Genomic DNA, 19,658 nt, shown 5'->3' on the forward strand with positions numbered 1-19,658 from the left:
AGACCATGCCGACTCCGTGGCCTGCTGCTCCGGGTCCAGCCCGGACTGCCTTGTGAGCTTCTGACTTGTAAACAGCCTCTCTGCTAACTGACAAAGGGAGAAAGAGACGCAGCGGCATGCGGGAAGGTCAGGGAGCAGAAGGGAACCCGGGGAGCTCCCTGGCGCCTTGGTAAACGTGGAGTCCGGCGAAAGGCTCTGAGTCCGGCTCTGGGGCCGCTGAGTGACAGGAGCGGAGTCTGCCCCTAGATTCTCCACTTGCGGCCCAAGGACTAACGTGAACAACGAATAGGTATCACGGGAGATCCAGCAGGCAGTTCGCGTCATTAATCCGATCATGTATTCGTTAGAAATTTATTTTGGTGCCCATCACATTCAGGCCCTGGATTCCCTGAATAAACTCCTGACAGCTGTTTGATTCAGAAAGTCTGACGAACTGAAACATTATCGGCAGATTTTTTTAAACCAAACATGCTCTGTTAAGCTTTTAAAAAACTAAGAACCCTTAAGATTTTGGGTCTCGAAGCATCTACCTTCGGCTTTAGTGGTTACATTTTGGTAACAGTGGCAATCATTCGGGGCTCCCTTATTTAACAGTTACTTGGGTCATTTCAGACACCTGTACGGAAAAATTAAGCCGAAGGGAAAAGAGGACTCTCCGTTTGAGAAATGAGGAGAGAATGCTAGGGAGGTTCTTCTCAGCCCCACGAGGTTACGATCTCACACCGCGCGTTAGCGAGTAACGGAAGGGTAAAGTGAAATGGAGTTGACAGGAAGTGACATCTTACGAAATAGATATACAAAATTTAATCCCTTTGGTTTAAAATGCATCTTCAGTGATACAGTGAAAAACAACAAACAAGACAAAAATTAATTTCATAACACAAAATATAAAATAGTCATGACCCGTGTCCCATGGTATCTTATCTTAGAAAACCAGCAATTTAATTTAGTTCACATACTTCATTAGGACAGTTTAACGTAAAAATGCAACTACAAGTCCTACTTACACAAATGACCTACTCTAGCTCCCTGAACCTAGATACCCGTGATTGTACTTGTTATAAAATTACACTCTTTAGTACATTTATATATTTCAACACGTGTACAAATTGTTCCCCTGCCAGAGTAATACAGTCTCATGCACTCATGAGTGCTTTCCAGAATGGTCTGCAGCACACAAGGTGCTTGAAGCCTGAAGGCTCTGGAACACGATGAACTAGAAATCACCTCGCGTAACAGGAAGATGAGGAAGGACTCCATCTGGGGTCGTATCACTGAGGCCACGATAATCGCAGCATGTATTAGAATTGCTGTGTGTTCACTCTCGCGGGGACACACGACTGAGAATGGCATACGCGACAGACGGGAAATGCGCTGGCGTTCTTCCTTTACTTCGTTCGTTAGGGCAGAAATCCGAATAACCAACCGCATTCTCAAGAGCAAACAGAATCTCTGCCGTTTGGGCAGGTTTTGCCGTGCTCTGGGATGACTGCTGTTGGCGAGGACGCAGACGAGGCGTTCTGGCGAGTTCCACCAAGCACAGGACTCGGTCTGCTTGGTAGACGTTACCAAAAATAACTTAACCTTTCGTTTAGGGAAGGTCTGCAAGGTAGACCCTGTTGCATCTCTTTGCTGTATGTACAGACACCGTATTTATATATTATCTATTTGTATAAGACACGTATATACACATTTACAGACACAGGCCTTCAAAAACGTATTGCACTTATATACAATGCAGCGTTAGCTTAACTGACTCACACTGTCACCCATTTAGGTTCTTCATGAGAAAGGCAGGTGATATGTTCAAGAAAGTTGCACGGGGAGATTTCAGGAACATGCCCTACTTGAGTAAACATTTTCTGGAGGCGGAGAGGCTGAGGGAGAAAGGGCGCACCCCCCCCCCTTGGGGCGCCGCTCCCCCTACCCTGAGGCAGTCGGTCACGCTGAGCTCGGGCAAGGGCACAGCACCCTGAAAGGCCAAGCCCGCTGCCTTTTCTGACTTGCACTGGTGAGCAGGCCCACTGACATTGAAGAGACAAATATTCCAGTATTTTTATATAAATAATGTAGCAGATATTCTAAAGGTTCCCAGAGAGTCTATTAAATCTTGGAATAAAGGTTTCACTTTTAATCCTAAGTATCTATATCAGAAAATTCAAACATGATGGCATATGGATCCTCGGCTGCCTGAAAAACACCAGTGCGGCGTGTTGAAGGCTATCTACCAGCCAAACGCGACGCCGTCTCCAACTCGAAAGGAGTCCCTTCCACCGGCATCCGCCCACGCCTGCGATGCACCTGCTTCCGGTGGGTAAGACCTACGTGAGACCTTCATGAACTCGCTGGGGCGGGGGGGGGCGGTGTGCCCTTAGATCTCAGTGAGGGTGAGTTTGTACGACCCCCCCACTTCCTCGATCTGCAGCTGGAAGGTGTCTTCATTGGAGTAATGCTTCACGATGTTGTCGTCCATGTTCACCAGAATCCTGGAAGACGAGCGAGACCCTTGTGCTCACCCCTGCCCGACTGCGAGCCAGACCCGGTTTCCCAGTCAGCGCTGCCGCTTACCGGCTGCAGCACGGGAGGTGCGTCATTTACAAAACCTCCCTAAGCCTCGATCCCCTCACCTGTGGAACGGGGGTAACCACGGTGCCCACCTTGAGGGGCTCAAGTAAAGCGCTTATAACAGTGCGGGGCCTGGGGGAAAACAAACCGCGCCAGCCTCGTCCCTGTTACCACTTCAGCACGTGGTCACGACTCGATACGCAGGAGCCCTCACAACGCACGAACCACGTCTGCGGGAGCAGCACCGCGCCGGGCCGGCTTCCCAAGGCGCATCGGTAAAATTAACCTACGGGATCTGGAGCCACGGCTCCCTGACAAGTCATCTTCCCTGGCAACAGATCCTCAAAGTTTAACCGAACTGCTAGTAAGTCCAACGCTCCCTGGTAGGCCCATCGAGAAAGTTCCAATTGGGATCTGCCTTAGAATTAAGCCACACTCGGCTTACCCATGTCAAACGGCACAGACGCTCAAGTGAAACGGGACTAAAAATGTTCATTTCTGGACGAGGCAGCAACGTCCCGTGACTGAAAACACGATCCAGGACAGGAGAATACAGAAGGAGCAGAGACTGAGCCGGAACCAGGGCCTCCCTGACCTCTGCCCGACTGTGGCCGCGGCTCAGGCTCTCTGCACCTCAGCTGCCTTGCGTGTGAACTCCTGACTTACTGAACATCACACCAGCTCAGAGGGCAGTGTGGGAACTTAGTGTGCGAGGTGCCCGATCGGGTGCCTGCCTCACGATGAGGGCTCAGTAAACGGGGTAGCGACCGTGGTTACCCTTCCTAAATCTCGACCTGGGCTCTGGGATCTGGAGCCATTTCACTGCTGCCAAGCAAGGCAAGAGCACATAAAAATTTTGCTTGGAAAAAAAGATCCACAAAGTTGTCTCAGAAAGGTAGATCAATTTCGTGTGGATAACTTAAGAAAAAATACATCCTCGCATTCACGTCTGTACAACTCTTTCTAGACTGGGCACAAACGCACGTGAATAGCGTCCATGTGACATGAGACTGATGTTATTTAGAGGGAGGAGAAATGCCAGTTAATGCTTACCCTTTTTTACATTTCTTGAATATTTTCCCAATCTTGTCATGGGGCACATCATATTTGTCTGAGATCTGAAAGAACCAAGAAAAATAATTACAAAATGCTAATCTCATGGCTTTAAAACACAAACTATAAATACTGTGCCCAGTCACTCAGCTTTCTGTCTTTCAAAAATGCACGTGCAAAGACATACACGAAACCACGCATATCCCCGGGGGGTGGGGGCGGGGGCGTCACCTGCCTTTGGAGGGGCTGCACTCAGGTGCCTGTCACTTCCCCCCAGTTTGCTGAAGTCCCTAAGTGTCCTGTATGGCCATCCTTTTGGAAAACGAACACTTTATAGAGAGCTTTAGGTTTATAAACAATTGAGCAGAAAACACACAGCTGCACACCCACCGGACCCTGGGTGCCACCATCTCACGTCCCTGCGGGGCTTTCGTCGTCCGTGAGGAGCCGACATCGCTCCAGCATCATAACTAGCATCCACAGTTCCCATTAGGTTCACACTCTACAGCTTTTGAGAAGCGTGTAAGGGCACGTAGCCACACCATCACGAGTATTCTGATCAAGTGTAGAAATCAACACAAGTGACTGTCCTCATCAGTAGAGACCCTCCCTTCGAGTACCACGGGACGCGGTGACGACTGACGAGCGTCCGGCACAAAGCAGGAGTTCGCTTCCAGAAGGAAACAAACATTTCAGTGTCCCACAGCCCACAGGAAACGTCCAAGTCCCTGATCACAAGCCAGGAAGGGCGCCTCGGCCACATCTACCCGAGGCCTCTCCGGGGAGAACACAGACATTCACAAAACCAGCAGGGCTCCGGCCACTGTGGCTGCAGCTGCTGGGGTGGGGCCCTCCGCCCCTCCCGGGCCCCAGCTCCCCCACCCCCCTTGCTACCATCGGCGAGGGTCCACACGGAGCAGGGAAATCAGTACAGGGTCAAGTCTGCAGGCTTTCTACGAGCGCCCAGAGGCTATCTTGAGAGAGAGAGGATGAATTAATCCAAGGATGAGCTGACTCCGTCTGGGCCAAATGCTTTATTCAGAATTGTGTAGACCACCCCGAAACTGGGGCCACAGCTGACCTTCCATACGAAGAGCAGTACTCAAAGCGGCACGGAGAAAGGCCAGAAGGCCAGCCTTCGGACCGCTTTCGGGCTCACAAAACACCCCTTTCAGCCCACATCCAAGCTCTCGTACAACCAGATCCACTTCCTTTTGTTTTAAAAGAATGATCAATGTTTATCTTTCAATTTTTTAAATGATTTTTTTAAAAGTTTATTTATTTTGAGAGAGCGAGAGAGTGAATGCACGAGCAAGGGAGGGGCGGAGAGAGAGGGAGGGAAAGAGGGAGAGAGAGAATCCCAAGCTTGCAGCGCAGAGCCTAATGCAGGCCTCGAACTCGCAAGCCGTGAGATGGTGACCTGAGCCGAAGCTGGACGCTTAACCGACTGAGCCACCCGGGTGCCCCAGACAAATCCACCTCTTTTCTGGATCACTGGCTAGTAATTCCTCGGGTGTTTGTGGAACATCCATTAGGAAACCCCAGCCCCAAGAGGCACGTGACACTGACAAATTCCCTACGGGCTACAAGCAAGTTGTATTTGCACCGTAAAGTCTCAACCATTCTTGTTTCTTCTCTCTCCATAATTAAGAGTTTGCATGGTTCTAAATGAGGAAGGGTTACCAGAAGACAAGGTAAGAAAGGGTAACCGAGGAGAAATCGCAGGAAGCCGAAAAACAACACAAAGCAGAGGCTAATGGTGGCACTGGCCGTGGTGGGGGAAGGCAATATGCTGGGAGATGCCTCTGAGCTCAGGGACCCTGAGAGACCGTGGTTCCCCCAGTCCTCGTCCCTGTACCCCGCCACTTTCTTTTTCTTCACTGCATTTATCAGTGCCTGGAAAATTACTTCTTAGTTTCTTTGCCCATTTAAAAAAATTTTCTTTATTTTTAGAGAGAGAGAGAGAGGGTACACGTGAGCCAGGGAGAGGGGCAGAGGGAGGGAGAGAGAATCTTCAGCAGGCTCCACACTAAGGGCTCAATCCCATGATCCTGGGGTGATGACCTGGGCCGAAATCAAGAGTCAGACGCTCAACCTGCCGAGCCACCCAGGCTCTCCTTCTTTGCCTATTTTATTGTCCCCACCTTCCTAACTAGCACCCAAACTCCATTTGGCAATGTGTCACTTACTCTTGTAATTCGAGAAGCCAGAACACTATCTGGCATAAAGCAGATGCTTAACAAATATTGTTCGTTGAATTGAACGCACCGCAGCTGTCCGGAGAACCAGAGGAAACAGGTTTCTAGCCCAGTTACGCACATGCTCTGAGCTCAAAGATGCCTATGACCTACAGGGGGCTGATAAATATCAGGATACAGTGTAGATTCCTTGAATTTTGTCCTGGAGCAAAGCCAAAATGGGCTCCTTCTCATGCCATCTCTTGCTGAAGTCCCAGAAGGCCTGGCTGGGGTAACTTTATTCACTTCTGAGGTCTTGTGAGAAAGACTTACGGTCATCACTGGCCACATGTCCACATTTTCAAAAATAGGCTTTGGGTAAGGACTTGACATACGCTCTGTCGTTCCCCAGGACCGGGCGTTTCAAAGGTCGACCAAGGAGCCACTGTTTTTATGTATGAAATTTTCCAAGATCTCTATCTGATTAAAAATAATTTTTGTCAGTGTCTAAATGGTTTGTTAAACAGCAATCTGCTTTTAACCAAGTATATAACAAACTACGACACGGATCAGGGTGCCCGGGTGGCTCAGTCGGTTAAGAGTCCGTCTTTGGCTCAGGTCACGATCTCACAGTTGGTGTGAGTCCCCCATCAGGCTCCATGCTGACGGTGTGGAGGCTGCTTCGAATTCTCTCTCTTCCCCGCCCTCTCTCTACTCCTTCCCCCACTTGTACTCTCTCAAAATAACTAAACCTAAAAAAAGAGTAGAATGTTTAAGAAAACAAACGAACAAGCAAAAACTACTGCAGGGACCATCGCAAAGGCACTCACTTCGGGGGGCGCCTGGGTAGCTCGGTCGGTTGAGCATCCGACTTCAGCTCAGGTCACGACCTCACGGTGCGTGAGTTCGAGCCCTTGCATCAGGCTTGCCGCTGACAGTGCAGAGCCTGCTTGGGGTCCTCTGTTCCCTTCTCTCTCTGCCCCGCCCCCAAATATATAAAACATTAAAAAAAAAAAACCCAAAAACAAAAGCACTCAATTCAGTTCAGTAGACATCACTCAGAGGTTACCATCTGCCAACTAGTTGGCTGGGTGAGACCCTGTGAGACCCGGCGGGGATGGCCCGGCAGATGACTCAGGGCCACGTGTGGCTGGATGAAACGTGTGCCACACAGCACAGGCTGCAGAGATTTCAGTATAACAGAGAATCTGGAAGGTCTGATAAAATTTGTTTCAGAGAAAACTTCTACTTAAGCGGGTTTTACTTTCGAAAGAGGGTTTCCAAGTTTCCACTACTTACGGCCTCCATCAAGCCTTTCAAAGACGGAGTCTTAAGCATCAGGGCATCAAAGACTTCCTCTGACTCCTTCCGCACATACAGCAGCACTAATTCCCAGCCAGGAGTACAGCAGGGGGGAGAGAGAAAGGACGCGGTTATTCATATGAGCAAAATAAGAGACTCTGGAGAGCGGTTGAAATAAAAAGAGGCATCTGCATCAGGAACAGTAAACGTGAACCAAAGTCAACTCCATCTTGAGGAACATGGCTCTCAGCTTCTTGGAACTCTGCTAGAAGTCCAAGCTTCAAGGCAAGAGCTGGCCTGATGGAAGAATGCTCGAGAAAGTCAAGCCAGACAGGGTTGGTTTGAGCAATTCATGCTTTTGACAGAGTCAGAATTCACTTCTAACTGAAAGCTCCCACAAGAAATGTGAACCAACGCACCTCTCTTTGGTTCTTCCACCCGAGTCAGCTTAGCAGGAGTTGGAATGGCAAAGTCATCCTCTGATCCGTACGGACCCCTTTTCAAGTTAGACCTGCAGGCAATCCAAACGAGGCAATCAGTGATGCCGACTGAAAACGTCGCTTGCGGGAACAAAAGAGAGATTTAGGGTACGTCACCGAATTTTAGATTTAACGTGACCTTGGTTCTTTACCTGGTCCAGCTTCCTCAGTCTGTGAATGAAAATCTGAGGCCCAAGGGAAGACAGTGACTGAACCAGCTCACACAACTTAATGGCAGAGCTGGGACTACACTCAGGTCACCTGCCAGACACCCTCCATCGCTCTCACACTAGATCAAGCTGCCTTCTCAGGAACGCAGGGCTTCTTTTCAGAAAACATTTTATGGAGGGGGTAGGACTTGAGATACGTACATCAAGGTGGTAACAGAGGAGAGAACACGTCAACCAAGGGGGGAAGTGTAGCCACAGAGCCGGGCTGGCTAAGATACGATGCTCTGCAGGAAGACAAATCCAGAAGGCTGGGACTCTACTATGGAATACCTTGATCATCTGGCTATAAGGAATTTACGACTTAATGCTGCAGGCACGTAGGAAACCTCTCAAAGGTTCGTGAGACGAGAATGCTGTACTCAAAGCGTGTGTGGTGGAGACTGGAGGGGACTCCAGGACCCGCAGAAGAACCTGGGAGGGGACCCTGGAGACCATCACAGCATAAAATCCCAAAGGGTCAGAATACAGTAGTGTCTGTGCAAAGAAAGAGGGGAAGGAGACACCGCTGAGGACTGAGTGGTTCCAAGGCTCAGTCACGGGGTGCAAGTTCTACGCTGTGAGGGAGGTCAGTGGGGGCGAGCGGGGAAACAGTCCCATAACTGGAAGTGAAGAAAGGGAGGGCTTGGTTTGGAGCAGAACGACACTTCAAGCACAGGGGTTGGGCCTTAAAATACTCAGCGTGTCCGTCTCAGTTGCCGGCACATCCAGACCTCCCCTGAGAGCACGTGCAGGCTCTGAGCACACGAGGAGTTAGAGGCAGAGGAGGACTGGCCTTCAGACAAAAAGGCTCCATAGGCAACGTGGGTCTGAAGGGGGGGCCCGGAAGAGGGGACCGGCCCCTCACCATGGTAGAGCGCCGAGGAGGGGGTCCAAGGAGGGCGCCCGTGTGCTGGGGGAGGGGGGTGACAGCAACGGCGCGAGTCAGGAGCACACCCGGGGCCGGGCTCCCTCCGGAGAAGGAGCAGGTTCTCAAGCTGGGAGGGGAGAACACAAGCACCTGGAAGTCATCGTGCCTGAAGGTGAGGAAGGCGCTCCAGGAGCTGGGGGGAGGGCCACGTCAGGGGACCCAGGGGCAGCTTGAAGGGGTCCGCCGACCTACTGTGACAACGTGAGCAAGTAAATGACGTGCGACTTGTTGAATAAAGTTGGAAACCAGAGGCCGGTACAGATATAAAGAAAAAAATGAATAAATTCAAAGTCTGATGAGGAATGACATCTTTTCTTTTTTTTTTTTTTTCCAACGTTTATTTTTTTGGGACAGAGAGAGACAGCATGAACGGGGGAGGGGCAGAGAGAGAGGGAGGCACAGAATCGGAAACAGGCTCCAGGCTCCGAGCCATCAGCCCAGAGCCCGACGCGGGGCTTGAACTCACGGACCGCGAGATCGTGACCTGGCTGAAGTCGGACGCTTAACCGACTGCGCCACCCAGGCGCCCCAGGAATGAGATCTTTAAAAGCCACAAAGCACCTCCCCACAAACCACTGGTTACAAAATAGCTTCGTGGGGGGGGGGGGGGGGGCGGAGCCTGGCAGACACGGCCTTGATCCAGTGATCCGAGTGAACAGCACGAGCAGGGGGTAACACGGAAATTATGCCACCTGACAGGACGCACAGAGGATGCACCATTATGTCTGGGAAATTCCTGCCGAGGTGCAGAGTCATCTGAATCTAATCATGAGAACACAACGAACAAACCCAAACTGAAGGACATCCTAAGCAACGGGATTCTAATCTTCAGAAGTAGTGGGTCAGGAAAGTCAAGGAGAGACTGGACTGTCTGAGGCTGAAGGAGACAACTGAATACACGGGGTCGGAATCGGATCCTTTTTTGCTATAAAGGACATTATTGGAACAACCGGCAAAACTCGAATGAGGAACGAGGACTGGCTGGGACTAATGTCTTGTTAATATCCCGACTCTGTTATGTGGGAGACTGTCCTCGTTTGCAAGAAATACACACGTATTTAGGAATGGTGGGTCACCGAGTTTGCAAAGGACTCAGGAAAAAATTAGTTCTTTGTATTATACTTGCAATTTTTCTGTAAGTTTGAGATTGTTTACAGATAAAAAGAACCTGTTAAACAAAACAGGGGCGCCTGGCTGGCTCAGTGGGTTAAGCATCCAACTTTGGCTCAGGTCATGATCTCGAGGTTTGTGAGTTCGAGCCCCGCAGCGCAGAGCCCGCTTTGGATCCCCGTCCCCCACCCTTTGTCCCTCCCCTGCTCATGCTCTCTCTCCCTCTCTCAAAAATAAACAAACATTTAAACAAAATAAAACAAAACAGAAGCCTTACCCTTCACCCTCCAGTTCTTCTGAGGCCAGAGGAAGGACCTAAAACCAAAAAAATAGACAGCTTTTCAAGTATATGCTCAAACTATTTCAGACCGTTAAGCGACTTATTCCTAAAATGAAAATAATTTTGAATTTGACCAACCTCGTACACCATCCTTTAGCCTTATTTTTCAATTACTAGATTCTTACCGGTATCTTGAACTCCTCTAAGCCCGCGGCTGGGAAACTATGGCCCACGAGCCGAGTCTGGCCCAATACCTGTTTATATAAATAAAGTACGTAGTGGCAAACAGCCACACTCAGTCACTGGCATGTTGTTTATGGCTGTTTTGGCACTACAATGGCAGAGCTGAACAGTCACATCAGACACTGTGTAACCCCAAAAGCCTGCAATATTTACTATTTGAGCCTTTACAGAGAAAGCTGGCTGACCCCCTGCTCACCAGAAGCTTCTCATTAGAAACTGGATACACCGGCAATGCCCCCCACCCCCACCCCAGAACTCTAAATAAAGTCATGAGCCCAGAGAAATCTGGGCACCAAGTGCACGGCAGGGTCTCTTCTGCATACTTTTTTGAGCTCTGCACAGAAAGCAGGCTCCACTCTATGCAAGCTGTTATCTCTACGAAGCTTCCGCTCAAAGCAGGGTGTGGCTAGTTTCACATTAGTTGCCACAATCCGGCGATCAATGTGCCAACTGCGATTCAGTAACCAAAACCACGAAAAGAGCCTTTGGGCGTTCTTTCTGCCCTTAGGGCCTCTACCCTAGGGACTCCTCTGGCTTTTCCCTCCTGCCCAGAACCACACGAGTTAAATCCACAAGATCACAGACTCAGACTTCAAATTATGTTACCGTTCCAGCATCTTTAAATGAACAAAGATACAAACAAATACGCAGGTACAGAGCGAAGCTGACGCTGACGGGCTTGGTCCTGCACTTCTGGCAACAGTGCTTACACACACTTCCCAACTGAATGTTCCAGACAGCTGACCCGTAACACTGGTCAAACCTCGCTAAATTTTGGCCTCTGTTTACAACGAACGCCAAAGACCTTCTCTGTGTCGAGTCTTCGTTCCTCACAACCGCCCCGGGATCCGGGATCCTGGTTACTTACGTGAGTTCCCCGCTGAAGGTTGGCAAAGTGCACATCGGGAATGAAAAGGACAGGCTGAGTGTCCAGATCAACAAAGGGTTTGAAAACCGTGATATCCATTCGTTTGTGAGAGGGAAGCAGTGGCACTTTGACGTCGGAAACTGAAAAAGAAAAAAAAAAAACCGCGGACACCCTGGTCAACAGCTTATATACACAGACTAGATACAGGCCACAGAGCACTTTGCTCAGATTTAAGAAACTTAAACTGCAGCACTATATAAGGTACGGGTCACGTTGCCTAAACAAAGAAGAAAAGCACAGTTTATGTGAAGAAACACGTTGCTTGTATTTATACTACAATCAATTGAACGTCTTACCAAAATCAGAGAAAAGACTATTTTTAAATATAGACAGACACATAAAGAAAATTTGAAGCAGCATGTTTAATTTCTGTCTGAAAGGCTAAAGCTTAAAACTGCATACACATAACTCAGAAGTAATTTCACCTTAGCTATCCTGATTAAACAGCTGACATTCTAACAGCAATGCACTCTGGTCTTTCAGAGCCCACCACACCTTTAGACCTCCAACTTGACCTCAGAACTTAACCTTAGAGAAGCTCAAAATAAGTATGACTGTCTAGGTTTTTTATTTATTAAATTGTAGACTCCGTTTTCCCCTGTCATCTGCTCTGCAGTACTTGGTGATGAGCTCTCCTGGGCGTCTGTACGTGGATGCCAGTCGGGGGGCCTGACCAATGTGCTACGGGGCAAATGTCTGCTGAGCCAGACAGACTGTTCAGAGACCAGGTGCTAGCGGCCCACATACTGCCGATGGAACACTACTGCCACAGAGCAGCATTTTCTTCCCCTTGTAATTGAGAGATACAGGATTTTGTGAATATGAACACTGGTTACATGGAAGGAAGGAAGGAAGGAAGGAAGGGAGGAAGGAAGGAAGGAAAGAAGGAAGGAAGGGAGGGAGGGAGGGAGGGAGGAGGAAGGGAAGGAGGAAGGAAGGAAGGAAGGAAGGAAGGAAGGAAGGAAGGAAGGAAGAAAGGGAGGGAGAAAGGGAGGGAGGGAGAGAGGAAGGGAGGGAGGAGGAAGGGAAGGAGGAAGGAAGGAAGGGAGGGAGGAAGGAAGAAAGGGAAGGGGAAAGGGAGGGAGGGAGGGAGAAAGGGAGGGAGGAAGGAAGGAATGAAGGAAAGAAGGAAGGAAGGGAGGGAAGAAGGGAGAAAGGGAGGGAGAAAGGGAGGGAGGGAGGGAGAAAGGGAGGGAGGGAGGAGGAAGGGAAGGAGGAAGGAAGGAAGGAAGGAAGGGAGGGAGGAAGGAAGAAAGGGAGGGAGGAAGGAATGAAGGAAAGAAGGAAGGAAGGGAGGGAGGAAGGGAGAAAGGGAGGGAGAAAGGGAGGGAGGGAGAGAGGAAGGGAGGGAGGAGGAAGGGAAGGAGGAAGGAAGGAAGGGAAGGAGGAAGGAAGGGAGGGAAAAGGAAGGGAGGAAGGAAGGGAGGAAGGGAGGGAGGGAGGGAGGAAGACAGAAAGACAGAAAGAAAGAAAGAAAGACTGAAAGCAAGCAAGCCTTTCCAGTGAAATGTCCAAACAGGAGCCCTACAGATTCTATAATGTTAGAATACTGTATATAGGAAAACGACACTCATTCAGGAGTAAGACGTCCTGAATTCTCAAGGGCATTAGCATTATTCTTCGAAATCTAGACAAGTCCCAATTTTATCATCAGCTATTCAGATAGAATATGTGTTATTTTTCAGGACTGGAATCAGCAACCCGAACTAAAACTAACAGCCAAAATAGTCTGAACTCTGGAAAAACTCAAGAATCCTTTCCTGTAGTTCTGCAAGAAAATCCCTTAGTTTGGCCATTCGGCTGGTTTTGTAACTGGTAAAGGAAGCAATGCTGCCACTTCCCAGTACTAAGTATCCATGATTATATGTTCTGCTTGAAAACACAGTGGCCATTCTGAATGCAAAAGGTCTGAAACACTTGGTGGAAACATTTCTACTTACAGGCATTCAACTGGGAGCTGGGGTCAGTACACTTGCCTTTTCTTTTGCTTTGCTTTCGTTCTTCATCCCTGATTTTCCTTTCAGCTCCCTATAGGTCAAGAGAAGACAAGGCACGATTCTTTATCTGATCCTCTTTAAAATAACGAACCCTAATCTGACTAATGGGGAAAAAAAAATCTCTGGAGATGAACGCTATTACTTATTATATTCATGGAGCTTATAGCGGTTTCCTCTAAAAAGCCTGTTCTTAAAACTATGCGTAACTATGTGAAACCATGGGGAAATATTTACTTAAAAAACCAACAAACCAAGCAAAATCCCCTCCACAATGCATGTGGTCAGGTTAAATGAAAAGCTGAGAAAATCTGCTAATGTACCACATTGCCTTCAAGAACATCAGAGCCTGTTCCCATTATCCAGCAGACAAGCTGACCCCTGCTTCGAGTGTACATCCCTACGTGGGCAATGACATCACTGAAAGCTGGGATCCTGTCCAAGGACCTGGCGTCAACCGAATGACAGATCTGACCGCTGTAACTCACAAGCGCAAGGATTCAACTAGAAATCTGCATCATCACTTCAAAGAGAAAAAGTGGACTCCTCGTCCGACAGAGGGAGCATATGTACACGTGTATCGATTACACGAACGGCGGTGCCATGCGGTTGAACCCGCAAAAATCAAAAACCGTGTTACTAACAAACGTGACCTGAAATTAAGCACGTCAGTATAATAAAACACGTAACTACTAATTAATCATTTGACTTCATCTGGTAGCATTTATTTCTGGGTGGCACAGGTTTCTTTGCCAAGTCACCCAGTTCAATATGAACGAGTAGCTTATTTTTCTGAAAATAAATCCCCCGACAGCAAAGAGGCAACACAAATCATCCCACGGATCTTGGCACTATTATATAATAAAACCACGTTTAAAAAACCAAACACAAACCCTCTCCTGACTCTTCTAGAAGGTGTTAATATACTAACGTATTGGTAGACACACAACCTGCTTTTCGAAACATTGCCATGTGACGCTGATCCTTCGAGAAGCACCACCTTCTCGACATGGACACACAGGTAAATACGTCTGCTCTCCCCGCACCGTTGTACAGAATTGGTCTGTGTCTCTCTCGGTCCCTTCCAACAGTTTAACAATAGCTCCATTCTGATGATAAATTACACTTCCCAAAAGCTGGTTTCAAAACAAGAAGACGGCTCCTCCCATAGTTATCAGATACCTCCATAAAGAATACAAGACTTCTGGGGCGCCTGGGTGGCTCAGTCGGTTGAGTGTCCGACTTCAGCTTGGGTCATGATCTCACAGTCTGTGGGTTCGAGCCCCATGTCAGGCTCTGTGCTGACAGCTCAGAGCCTGGAGCCTGTTTCGGATTCTGTGTCTCCCTCTCTCTCTCTCTCTCCCCTGCTCGTGCTCTGTCTCTATCTCTCAAAAATAAACAAAATAAAGAAAAAACTAAAAAAAAAAAAAGAATACGAGACTTCCACTTCCACTCAAGGTGGGTGCCTCACAGATCATTTACCCTCCACCCTGAACAGAAAAAAGATGGCTGCACACAGCAAGGATTTTCAAGGCCTGGGCTACCAGGCAACAAAGAGCTGGGCTTCCTGAAACGGGAAACCAGCAAGATGAGCCCTCCAGGTGCGGACTGCCTTCACAACTCCCGGGCTGCAGCACAGGGAGGGGCGTCCACAGGTGAGCCCTGTCTAGGTTCCCTGGGTCGAGACAGAGTTGAAAATCCAGACAGATCAAGGAAGCAGGACAAAGTAGCAAAGGGGAAAGAGTTACCCCAGGAAGGACCCCAGAGATCTGTGGAGGGTCCCCTCAAGTAGTCAGCAGAGTACTGAGATAAACGGGTGTAATTATGAAAGTTACCCAAGGGTGGGGGGAAAGCCCTCAGTAAAGACGAGAAAACAGTACCCGAAACTCACTGAAAATAGTGCCTGTTCCCACCAGTCAGACTGGAGAAACTTAAAATTCACAGGGTAGTGGGTAGAACAGTCAGCAAATAATTAGCTGACAGTGAGCACTGTTTCTGACCCACCTATCAAATCGTAACGGTGAGACCTGCAGGGGATCAAAATGTTTCCAAGTAACTTTACCTGCTCTCAGGACAAAGCTTGAGAAGATTCAGAGGATTACAAAACCATGCAGCACCTGACAAGATAAAACTCACAATGTCTAGTGTCCAGTGAGATGGCCAGGCACGTAAAGAAGCAGGGAAACGTGACCGTCTGAGGAGGACAGCAAACCACTGAAAGCACCCAAAATGGACACAGAATTCGGGCAAGGACATTAACATGGTTACTATAACTGCATTCCATATGTCCAAAAAGTCAGTGAAAAAAAACAACATATTGAGATATGAAAGATCTAAAACAGATCCAAACTGATCTTCCAGAGACGATAACTACAACGTCTTGAGATGAAAAACACACTGGATGGGATTAGGAGCAGGTCAGACAAGGCAAAGGCAAAGAGTGATGAACTTTACTCAGGACATTAGCACAGAAACTATCCAAAACGAATCAGAGACAGAAAGTCATCCTAGAAAATGAAAAGAGCACGAGTGAGCTGTGGGACTTTAAGCAGCCGTACACGTACATGTGCAACTGGCATTCTCAAAGAAGGACACAAGAACAAACATATCTGAAAAAACAATGGCTGGAAATTTTTTCAAATAGGATGAAGACTATAAACACACAGATCCAAGAAGCTCAACAAACTCTAAGTACAAGAAATGTAAAGAAACACATCAAATTGTTCAAAACCAGTAAGAAGAGAAAAATCTAAAAAGGGTCACAGAAAAATAGACACATTGAACAAAGATACCGATGAGAGCAGATTTCTCATTAGAAATGTAAGCCTGACAACAACAGAGTCATGTCTTTCAAGCACCAAAGTAAAAAAGCAGGCAACCAGAATTTTATACCCAGCAAAAGGAGCTTTCAAGATCAGAGGTGAGGGGCGCCCGCATGGCTCAGTTGGTTAAGCACCTGACTTCAGTTCAGGTCACAGTCTCACAATTTGTGAGCTCAAGCCCCACTTCAGGCTTTGCGCTGACAGTGTGGAGCCTGCGTGGGATTCTCTCTCTCTGCCCCTCGCTCACTCATGCCCTCTGTCTCTCTCAAAAAATAAAAACCAGAAGTGAAACACTTCTCATACATATGAAAGCTGGAAGGTTCATCACAGACTCTGCAAGAAATGTTAAAGGAAGTCCTATGGCAATACAGAAAACCATTTAAGTTCACACTGTTTCACTCTCTCACACAACAACTGAAGAGACTGATCTTGGGCAATCACCTCAGGCCATGACCTAAAAAGTTGATGTATGACATCTGTTCCTGGTTACAGCTACGGTGGGTATCACTCTGATGAAGAAAACTATCTGTAGGAAATAAATGTCAATGATGTTTTTCTCTATACGGATAAACTACAGATACACACACACACACATATATACACACACACACACACACACACACACACACACACACACACACATATATATATGCACACACACACACATACAAGCTTGTAGAAAGAGGAACTGCCAAATTTTCAAGGGTTAGAGATCCAATTCCTGTTCCTGTTTTGTCTGAAAAGCTGCTAAATCACTGCTGCTTCTGAAATAAGAGAAAATTCCATTCATCAAACCGGTTGAGCAATTCATAATAAAGTACTAAGAAAACCTTCTTCTTAGGAGAGAAAAACAACGCAAGTACCTCTGCAGGATACGAAAAGAGGTCTTATTTCCAGTTTCTTACTGCAGATGTAGACCAGATTCATAGAATGTGAGAGTTTTAAGAACCAGCAGAGAAAAATGAATTCACAGGCACCAAATAATAGGTGAGTAAAATCTTAGAAAGGCGGGAATCAACGAGGCAGGTGGGATATTCCACGGAGAAGAGGCAGCACGAGACAATGCAGAACACCACAAGTGGGTGCCTGGGTGGCTCAGTCAGTTGAGGGTCTGACTCTAGCTCAGGTCATGATCTCACGGTTCACGAGTTCGAGCCCCACACTAGGCTCTCTGCTGTCCGCTCGGAGCCTGCTTTGGATCCTCTGTCCCCGCCTCTCTCTGCCCCTCCCTGTCTGTGCTCTCTCAAAAATAAATAAAACATGCAAAAGAAAAAACAGCAGAAGCAATTACGACCATAAGGGGCAACAGCAGTTACAACAAGATACACAAGAATCAAGGTGTGAGGTCACAGAGGAGTTTCATGTGGTTGAAAGATTCAAGGACTTCAAAAATTAACACACAGCAATGCATATTTTCTTCCCATGCAGGATTTTATAGCAACCCTGAGCTCTGAGGTAGAATCTGGGGATGAAAACTGTGTGTAAATCACCTCCCACGTCCCTTAGATACCTTGCAATTAAATGACACTTCCTACCACTGCTATGTGCCATAAGGGAGGCAAAGAGGAAAGGAGACCAACAACTTTCATCCCCGTGGAGATCTCTGCTCCAGCAAAAGGGGAAAATTGGTCATTTTAGGGGCCTTACAAAGACAGCATATGCAGGAAGGCTGAAGGTATCCGGGCATTCAGACAGGTCACACAAAGCACTGCTAGGTACAGATGCGTAGTTTCTAACTACAGCTTTGTGTGATCTCCTTTTACCCAAATGGTACGGAGCTTACACACAAGTAATGGGAAAAAAAAAAGAAAATAGTGACTGGCCTACACAGTGGCCATGCTATCCAAGACCTTGGATAATATGCTCCTACCCCACGTGATCTAAATGAACCGGTGAGTAGGCAAGCAGCAACTCCAGAAGATGAAATCATGTGTTGTCCCAAACCACACTCAATGTTGCAACTCTGAAGGAAAGTTGTACATTGGCACACATGTAAACAGCAAAAGAACCGGTTTCTAATCTTTGTACAACCACCGATTAACAAAATATCTTTGTAGGGGCGCCTGAGCAGCTGAGTCATTTAAGCATCCAACTCTTGATTTCGGCTCAGGTCATGATCTCACAGTTTGTGAGATTGAGCCCCTTCATGCTTAGCTTAGAGCCTGCTTAAGATTCTCTCTCTCTCCCTCTGCCTCTCTCCCCTGCTCACGCTCTCTCAAAAAAGAAAGAAAGAAAGAAAGAAAGAAAGAAAGAAAGAAAGAAAGAAAGAAAGAAAGAAAAGAAAGAATAAAGAAAGAAAGGAAAACTTGCACATCAAAGGAAATAATCCACAAAACTAAAAATTTAGCAACCTATGGAATGGGAGAAGATATTTGCAAATGACACTTCTGATGAAGGGCTAGTATCCAAAATCTATAAAGAACTTCTCAAACTCAACATCCCCAAAATAAATCATCCACTTAAGAAATGGGCAGAAGACATGAAGATATTTTTCCAAAGAAGACATACAAATGGCTGACACATGACAAAATGCTCAATATCACACATCATTAGAGATATACAAATCAAACCCACAATGAGATACCACCTCACACCCGTCAGAATGCCTGAAGTTAACAATTCAGGAAATGACAGAAGTTGGCAAGGATGTGGAGGAAGGGGAACCCTCTTACCCTGTTGGTGGGAACGCAAACTGGTGCAGCCACTCTGGAAAACGGTGTGGAGGTTCCTCGGAAAGTTAAAGACAGAACTATCCTATGACCCAGCAATTGCACTAGTAGGTATTCACCCACAGGATACAGAAATACAGATTTAAAGGGGCACATGCACCCCGATATTTATAACAGCATTATCAACAGCCAAACTATGGAATGAGTTCAAATGTCCATCGACTGATGAACGGAAAATGTAGCAGGTGCGCACACACACACACACACACACACTGGAATATTACTCAGCCATCAAAAAGAATGAAATCTGTCGGGGCGCCTGGGTGGCTCAGTCGGTTGAGTGTCTGACTTCGGCTCAGGTCATGATCTCACGGTCTGTGGGTTTGAGCCCCGCGTCGGGCTCAGTGCTGACAGCTCAGAGCCTGGAGCCTGCTTCCGACCCTGTGTCTCCCTCTCTCTCTGCCCCTCCCCCGCTCTCACTTTGTCTCACTCTCTCAAAAATAAATAAATGTAAAAAAAAATTTTTTCAAAAAGAATGAAATCCTGCCATTTCCAACGACATGGATAGAACTAGAGTGTATTATGCTAAGCAAAGTAAATCATGGAATTTATGAAACAAAACAGATGAACATAGGGGAAGGGAAGGAAAAAGAAAAGAAAAGAAAAACAGAGAGGGACAAGGTGCCTTGGTGGCTCAGTTGGTTAAGCATCCAGCCCTTGATTTCAGCTCAGGTCACGAGCTCATGACTGGTGGGATAGAGCCCCACGTTGGGCTCCGCACTGACAGCATGAAGACTGCTTTGGATTCTCTCTCCCCCTCTCTCTGCCCTTCCCCTGCTCACTTTCTCTCTCTCAAAATAAGTAAGTAAACTTAAAAGAAAAGAGAGAGAGGCAAACCA

General features: G+C 47.5%; 1 protein-coding gene and 1 long non-coding RNA gene across 4 annotated transcripts in view; one reads left to right on the forward strand and one right to left on the reverse strand.

Moving 5' to 3' along the window:
* Positions 1–781: 781 nt before the first annotated feature.
* Positions 782–19,658, reverse strand: part of GRHL1 (grainyhead like transcription factor 1) — a 56,180-nt gene continuing 37,303 nt past the window's right edge. For 2 of the 3 annotated variants that reach the window (XM_045447756.1, XM_045447758.1), the window contains 7 exons: positions 13,215–13,302; positions 11,215–11,354; positions 10,101–10,138; positions 7,517–7,608; positions 7,095–7,180; positions 3,619–3,683; positions 782–2,486 (listed from right to left, as the gene is read on the reverse strand). In XM_045447756.1, coding sequence (XP_045303712.1) covers positions 2,372–2,486; positions 3,619–3,683; positions 7,095–7,180; positions 7,517–7,608; positions 10,101–10,138; positions 11,215–11,354; positions 13,215–13,302 — 624 coding nt within the window. In that variant the 3' untranslated portion in view covers positions 782–2,371. The remainder of the gene's footprint in view (positions 2,487–3,618; positions 3,684–7,094; positions 7,181–7,516; positions 7,609–10,100; positions 10,139–11,214; positions 11,355–13,214; positions 13,303–19,658) is intronic. The other variant, XM_045447757.1, reaches the window with a different exon arrangement.
* LOC123581610 lies at positions 10,460–18,823 on the forward strand. The gene is made up of 3 exons (XR_006703859.1): positions 10,460–10,470; positions 11,998–12,002; positions 18,644–18,823. It is a non-coding gene; the product is annotated as an uncharacterized LOC123581610 (long non-coding RNA).

Source organism: Leopardus geoffroyi, chromosome A3 (assembly GCF_018350155.1).
Source record: "Leopardus geoffroyi isolate Oge1 chromosome A3, O.geoffroyi_Oge1_pat1.0, whole genome shotgun sequence".
In the NCBI taxonomy this organism is placed as follows: Eukaryota; Metazoa; Chordata; class Mammalia; order Carnivora; family Felidae; genus Leopardus; species Leopardus geoffroyi.